The sequence below is a fragment of the Propithecus coquereli genome, unplaced genomic scaffold (genome assembly GCF_000956105.1).
Source record: "Propithecus coquereli isolate 6110/MARCELLA unplaced genomic scaffold, Pcoq_1.0 Scaffold46, whole genome shotgun sequence".
NCBI lineage: Eukaryota > Metazoa > Chordata > Mammalia > Primates > Indriidae > Propithecus > Propithecus coquereli.
In genome coordinates this window covers 5,489,614-5,497,471 of record NW_012150396.1, presented here as the reverse complement: position 1 = coordinate 5,497,471, position 7,858 = coordinate 5,489,614, and the positions used below count along the sequence as shown (strand labels likewise).

The 7,858-nt window shown below is 43.4% G+C and overlaps 1 protein-coding gene across 1 annotated transcript; it reads left to right on the top strand.

Annotated features, from left to right (window-relative positions):
- The first annotated feature begins 1,859 nt into the window (after window positions 1-1,859).
- On the top strand, window positions 1,860-7,858 carry LOC105818955 (cytochrome P450 2U1). The gene is made up of 4 exons (XM_012655105.1): window positions 1,860-2,491; window positions 4,520-4,681; window positions 5,872-6,039; window positions 6,797-7,858. Exons 1-4 carry the CDS (start codon window positions 1,993-1,995, stop codon window positions 6,973-6,975), a joined length of 1,008 nt encoding a protein of 335 aa, XP_012510559.1. The 5' UTR covers window positions 1,860-1,992; the 3' UTR covers window positions 6,976-7,858.

Sequence of the window (7,858 nt, the reverse complement as noted above, 5' to 3'; positions counted from 1 at the left end):
TAGAAAAAGCAAAATTTAAAAATTTCACAAGAAAATAGAGAATGTGTTTATGAACTCATGGTAGGAAGAGATTTCTGAAATAAGACATGCAGCACAAATCATAAAGAAAAAGATTGAATAATCCAACTATCTTTGGATTTAAAATTTGTTTATCAAATAGTACCATTTAAAAAGTGAAAAAACAATTCACATGATGAGAGAAGAAATCTGCTATGTATCTAGAATATATAAGAAAAAGAAAATTACGTAGTAGATAAGTACAAATTACAGAATAGGAAACCTGGCCAATAACCAGATGAAAAGCTGCTCTGACCCATGGTAAGAATCAGAGAAATGCAAATAAAAACTAGATGAGATACATTTCAGACTTCTGATTGGCAAAAAATAAAAACATTGACAAGTACCAAGTGGTGGCAGCTATTTGGAACAAATGAGAACATTTATGTGTTTCTTCTAGTGGTTATACTTTTGGTGTGCTGTCCACTTTGGAGAGTAATTTGGCAATGTCTAGTTATGTTGAAGATGTACATATTTTGCAACTCATCAGTCCATTCTTAGCAATGTCTTCAAAATTCTGAGGAAGTCCAATGGTAGAATAAATACATATTCAGACATGCAAGATAGAAATTTGCCTCCCATGCATCCTTTTTCCGAAACTACTACAGGATGTGCTTCAGCAAAATGAGGGAGTAACACAAGAAAGAGGAAGACAAAGAATCCGGGAAATAGCTTCCAGCACAGAGCAGTCTAAGAAAATTCCTAAATGCTGACAAATGGAAGTCAAAGGACCTGAACAAAAGCCCAAGAGAGTAACCACTGCAGATTTGAGCAGATGCTTGGAGAATTCCAAGGAGGAAAATGAAACTGATAAATTGTGTGATCCATGCTTGACCACATGGATGTTTATATTGAAAGACATTTTTACAGAGGTATTAAAGAGTGTGAGAACACTGGACCACTGAGCAAGGTCGTTTCATCTGCAGTTGTATCCACTGCACCCCAGTGCCTGGCACAGTGTAAGAATTCAGAAATGATATGTGAAGGAAGGAGAACTGCCTGAAATGATAAAGCACGCCATGGAAAACAGGATGGTGAAATAGGTGACAGGAAACAAGGCATATTTGAGAACAATTTGATGAACATCGAGGAGCAGTTTCGTTGGCTTTGATGCTGTAGATGTGAGATGTAGAAGAGAGAATTTAATAAGATGTATTGTGAACGACTTTAATGAGTTCAGATTTTTAATCAGGGCTGTTGCCAACAACGGACATTTTAGATTACCTGCCAGTAATTAGATTCCAAACTTTGACGGCCAATGATTCTAATCCAGTTAGGCTGTTTATTTAGTCAGCTAATACTTAACAGCCTCATCTTGTGTGCTAGCACTATGCCAGAAGCTGGGATTTTAATGGTGAGCTCCATCAGTATGGTCTCTGCCTTTATGTCGATCTGTTACTATACTTTGGTTCAGAATGTTCAGAATGTGAGCGTTCAGAATATGGGTGTACCTAGCCTGAAGTATCTTCTAAGCCTGGATTCACTCTCATGAAATATACGTCGGAATGCCCACTACCTTTGGAAACCCAGGGCTTTTCATTTCACCAGGCATTACTATCCATAATAATAAGCTTTATAGCAAATTCTCCTACTTTAATTGGATATGATTTTTGTTATTAGAAACATATTTCATTGATAACTAAATTTTGCTAATCATTCTTCTTGACGAGTGGTCTTCATCTGTGTGTGAACTTTACATAAGAGACTTGACAAATACAGAATCCATGTCATGGTGGGTCCTGTTCAGTAGTATCTGGAATGTTCTCTCTCACCTTCCTTTCCTGGTGTCCCTTTGCAGGGGTTGTGTTTGCCCGTTATGGACCAGTGTGGAGACAACAGAGGAAGTTCTCTCATTCAACTCTTCGTCATTTTGGGTTGGGAAAGCTTAGCTTGGAGCCCAAGATTATTGAGGAGTTCCGATATGTGAAAGAGGAAATGCAGAAGCACGGAGAAGAGCCCTTCTGTCCTTCTGCCCTCGTCAGCAATGCCGTCTCTAACATCATCTGCTCCCTGTGCTTCGGCCGGCGCTTTGATTACGCCAATAGCGAGTTTAAGAAACTGCTTGGTTTTATGTCACGAGGGTTAGAAATCTGCCTGAACAGCCAGCTCCAGCTGGTCAACATATGCTCCTGGCTTTATTACCTTCCCTTTGGACCATTTAAGGAATTAAGACAAATTGAAAAGGATATAACCAGTTTCCTTAAGAAAATCATCAAAGAGCATCAAGAGCGTCTGAATGGAGAGAACCCTCAGGACTTCATAGACATGTACCTTCTCCACATGGAAGAGGAGAGGAAAAATAACAGCAACAGCAGTTTCGACGAAGAGTACTTATTTTATATCATTGGAGATCTCTTCATTGCTGGGACTGATACCACAACTAACTCTTTGCTTTGGTGCCTGCTGTATATGTCAGTGAACCCCAGTGTACAAGGTAATTAATAGATGTTTCCTGTATTCGTGGCACAACTAGGTTATTTAAATCAGGATTAACAACGTCAGTGATCTGGTGGCTCCTCGCACTAAGCAGTGTCTTCAGGCTGGAAAACAAAACAAATACTTGCCTGTAATCCTAGCTCTCTGGGAGGCCGAGGCAGGAGGATTGTTGGAGCTCAGGAGTTCGAAACCAGCCTGAGCAAGAGCGAGACCCGTCTCTACTAAAATTAGAAAGAAATCAATTGGACATCTAAAAATATATAGAAAAAATTAGCCGGGCATGGTGGCGCCCGCCTGTAGTCCCAGCTACCCAGGAGGCTGAGGCAGGAGGATCGCTTGAGCCCAGGAGTCTGAGGTTGCTGTGAGCTGGGATGACGCCACGGCACTCTAGCCTGGGCAACAGAGTGAGACTCTGTCTCAAAACAAACAAACAAACAAAAAAAACACAAATACTTGCATCTCCTAGGGAGTTGGCACGGTATTAACCGTGAAACCCCAAGTTTCTAGACGGCAGGACTAATGGCGTAACTTGCCTATTCCTGCTTTAATCCCTACAGTCTGATTCTGTGAAATCTGTGATGCTGAAAGAGCTTTAGAGAAGAATATTCTAGAGCTGAAGGGAATCATAATGCTCATCTGAACCCATTCATCTTGTTTTGAAAATGGAAAACAGAGACCCAGGGAAGTTGTGTGACTTCCACAAGGTCACGGCTAGTTCCACCGCCTTAGCACCAATAGACAGTGAGTGTGAGTGGCAGTTCACAGCGGAAGAACACAGGGAAGGATGGGGTGGTAGTTTCTTTGCTGATATAACAAACTACCGCAAATGTAATGGCTTAAAATAGCACAAATTTGTTATCTTATAGTCGTACACATTAGAAGTCTGCTAAGTGTCTCACTGAGCTAAAAATCAAGATGTTGGCAGGGCTGCATTCCTTTCTGGAGGCTCTAGAGGAGAGTGCATTTCCCTGCTGCTTCCAGCTTCCTGGGCTCCTGGCCTCCTTCCTCCATCTCCGAAGTGAGCAATGGTGCATCTCTGACCATTCTTCTGTGATTACATCTCCCTCTGACGATGGGATGTTCTCTGATGGTAAAGCCCATGAACTTAGATGGGCACAGCTTGCTAGTCTCTCCTTCTCTAGGTCCTTCATTTAATCACGCCAGCACAGTCCCTTTTGCAGTGTAAGGTATCGTATTTACACGTCACAGAGGATTAAGGGTGTGGACATCTTGGAGGGGCCGTTATTCTGCCTACCTGTATCAGTCAGCTATTGCTGAGTAACAAATTAGCCCAAAATTTAGCAGCTTTAAAAAAACCCCCTTTTTTGTTTTCCCTTGTTTTTTGAGGTTCGGGGTTCCGGGGTTGGTTTACCTTGGTTGTTTCAGTTTAGGGTTTCTCATGAAGTTGTTGTCAGTACGTTGGCAGGGGCTGCGGTCATCTATAGATCTGACTGGGACCGGGGGATCCGTTTGTGAGATGGCCATCCACAGGACTGTCGGCCAGGCCGCAGTTCCTTACCGCTCTGACCTTTCCACAAAGCAAGTGACCTCAGAGAGAGTGAGTGGCAAAGATGAGGATGTTCTGTAACCTAATCTCAGAAGTGACGTGCCTTTACTTCTGCCTTATTCTGTTGGTCACATAGACCAACTTGGAACAAAGTGGGAGGGGACTGCACAAGCATATGAACCCCGAGAGTGGGGATAATTGAGGGCCGTCCTGAACTATCACACGTTGTCACAGTCAGCTTAGGGAGTCAGTCCATGCTCATACGAGACTATTATTGAGGGTGCTCTTGCATCCAGAGTATTCTGCGATCCTCCTTCAAAGTCGCGGGGTGGCATGGTCTCCCTGGGGTCGCTGTCTCTACGCGGACGGCCTGGCCAAGGCTCCATTCCCTGGGGCAGAATCAGGCCGTGCTGCCAGCTTACCAGTTGTGTGTAGGTGGCGCTGGGAAGTACGCACAGGAGGGCAGGCCCCACTCTCTCCTGGGCTTATCTTCTCGTTCATTCTTTCCTTTTTGTGTAGAAAAGGTTCATGAAGAAATCGAAAGGGTCATTGGTCCCAACCGAGCCCCTTCCCTCACAGACAAGGCCCGGATGCCTTATACTGAAGCCACCATCATGGAGGTGCAGAGGCTGAGCGTGGTGGTGCCGCTTGCCATTCCTCACAGGACCTCGGAGAACACAGGCAAGTCCCGGGTCTTCCTGCTTGAGTGGCCCTGAGGGAAGCACAGCCCCTGATCCGGTGGAGTTGACGTGAGGGGTGTGGTGACCATCGTCCAGCTCGATCCTTCTGTGCGCTTGGCACGTGTTGGCGGTAAAGAAACGTCCAGGGGGTGTTTCAGCCCTCGGTTGTCCGTGGTTAGTTTGCTGGCGTGCCAGCGCTGCTTAGTTTTATTAACAGCGCTCTGGCCTTCACAGCAGACACGCTGACACTGGCAGAACAAACAATGCTGCAGTTCCGGTCAGCCCTGCTGGCGGGAAGAAAACGCTGGAATCGACAAAGGCACTTCTCGGTCCTTTTCATGGAGGGGGGAAGAGCGAGTCTAAATGTGGAATTAAGCATTTTAGTTGGAAATTATCTTAAATTTTTAAAATTCTGCCGTCATAGCATAAATGTTAAAGCATTAGAAGAGCCCATCTGATTCTAGGGTCACCTGTTTCAACCTCTCACCTCCAGTGAAACAGGTGTATTATTTGGGCATGGCCAGACTGTCTTCAAATATCCCTGTTACCAAGGAATTCACCTCTTCTGGAGACAGCCCGTAATAGAATGGGCTAGATCTACGTATGTTAATAAGACAGTTACGGGAGGCAGTTGCTTATAAATGACACTCGATCACGTAACAGTTTTTTTGGTGCAAATCAGAGGCACTCTGAGTACAGTGTCTTTTGAGCATTGGATATTGAGTGGATATTGAACTTGTCACTTGGTGAAAGCCAGGGGTGACTTCCGTGTACATCCCTTCGTCTTAGTTTATCTTCCTCATCACATTGTTGTATGGACATAAATGACTATAAACTGTTGGGTTTTATACAAATATTAGGAATTTGTAATTCTTAGGGAAAGTTTATTTGGAATGCCCTGTTGCTTCTGTTGCAGTGTTTCAACTGTAATGTGTTTATGGTCTGGTTTCGTTCATTAATTCAACATCCAGTGAAGCCCTCCCGTGCCCTGTCTCAGGCTGGAGCCTGGGACAGCGTGCAGAGAAGGGCGCTAGGTGGTAAGATCTTAACTCGAGTACCTCAGAGTTTAGCCTCAGCCCATTAGGATGCTGGGTACATAACTACTTTTCTTTAGATAGTGATATTTAGGGAGCACTATTAGTGAAAGCATGTTGAGTGATGCTGTGTTTTGTGTGTGTTTGTCTGTCGTAGTGCTCCAAGGGTATACCATTCCTAAAGGCACAGTGATCCTACCCAACTTGTGGTCGATACACAGAGACCCAGCCATTTGGGAGAAGCCAGAGGATTTCTGCCCTCATCGATTTCTGGATGACCAAGGACAACTTATTAAAAAAGAAACCTTTATTCCTTTTGGGATAGGTCAGTTAAACTTCTCTTTTTTAATGGCATAATTTATAAAAGAAGTAGAACTAAAAGAATCTTATTTCGTGTTGTTGTTTTTAAAATATTTCTTGGCAAGCTGATGTTAAGAGAAGAGATAAATAATTTAGATAATGCATATCTACCAAGTTCATTTTAGATTTTAAAAATAAAATGAAAGCAGCTGGTTTTAAATCTTTAAATATGACTAGAAATCTTCCTTTCTGGTCACCAAGCTGTCCAGGTGATTGTTTGGGTCCCAGGGAACTATTGGAGTTAAGAGCAACTTCTGGCCTGCTGGCCTGGTGGGTAAGAGGGTGGGTTCTCTAATCTCAGTAGTTCCTCTTTTAGGTTCCTAGATTAGGAACATGGGATTCTTTCTGTGGAAAAAGGAAGGCTCTAGAGATTCTTACCTGACTTCCCCACTACCACCCCCAATCTTCCAGGTGGGAGTTAAGGAGAGAGATAACCAGGCATGGAAGAGACAGGGGGGCTGCCACATTGGAGCTGTCTCTGGTTCCTGGCTAGGAGGAGGATAGGCTGCTATGAGTAGGAATTAAAATGTGAACGTAGTACGTGAAAAGTCCGATCAGCACATGCCGTGGAGGCTGTGTGGTATGGGTGGCAATTTTATTTTTAAACTCTGCATCTGCATTTAAAATACTCAGTGTAGATGTTTCATATAAATCTGTACTTTTTGAAGTAGGAAAAGGGATGGTGGTCTAATTCCTTGATTTTTTTCTGACCTCGTTTTTAGGGAAGCGGGTGTGTATGGGAGAACAGCTGGCAAAGATGGAATTATTCCTCATGTTTGTGAGCCTGATGCAGAGCTTCACTTTCGCTTTGCCTAAGGATTCTGAGAAGCCCATCCTGACTGGAAAATTTGGTCTAACTTCAGCCCCACATCCATTTAATATAGTCATTTCTAAGAGATGAAGAGCATCTCCAGGAAGAGATGGTAAAAAGATATCTGAATATATAAATATAAAATATATAGATTTGTGTCCTTCTAAACAGATTCTTCCTGCTGCAGTTGACAGTGTATCCAGCAACTCCGCAGATCCAGGTTTGGCTCAGATTAGAGAAAGACTAGAAGGAGCGAGAGCCCATGGGAGCTTTCATCTTGCAGGATTCCTCAGCAGGATACTTCCGCCATTTTGGTAATGCAAGTCTGTGATTTTGGGAACAGGGACCGAAGCACCGAGGAAACAGGAGATCTGGATTTTATTTGCAGTGGCTTCCACCAATGAGCCTCTTCTCATCGCTCAGTGCCTCAGACATCCCAGGTGTGAAACGAGGGTAACAAAACTTGCCTTCTCTCTACCTCTGCGTACTAATGAAGGTCGAATGCCTCTTATCTTTTCTGATACCACTAAAATGCTGTTAAGTTCTGGAGAAGAAATTCAGGAGTAAAAGAAGGTCTACCTGCTGGCTTCTTGAGACCCATGACAACATAAAAGCAGCGTTCGGCCTGGAACAGTTTGTTAGAGAGGGATGCGGATTTTTTAGGTAATGCTGAGGCAGAACTTTTCTCAGCACAGATTCTGTGTCAGTCTCTTTGGGCTTGTTCTGTTATTGTTACCTTTTTGTTTATGATTTTAGTTTTTACTTTTTGTAGAAATGGGATGAAGTGGAGCCTTGTCTAGTACGTTGAGGGAAAAAAAGAAATTAAGATTTTTAAAAATCCCCTATAAAGTTATTGTCTAAAGTTGTATGTTTGTGTTCTAGTTCAACTACAGGAACGGTGAGCCTGGCTAAAGAAGTAGCTTCATGGCAGAATTCCTTCCTGCTGAATTATTTGCAAAGATGTAGCTCTGCC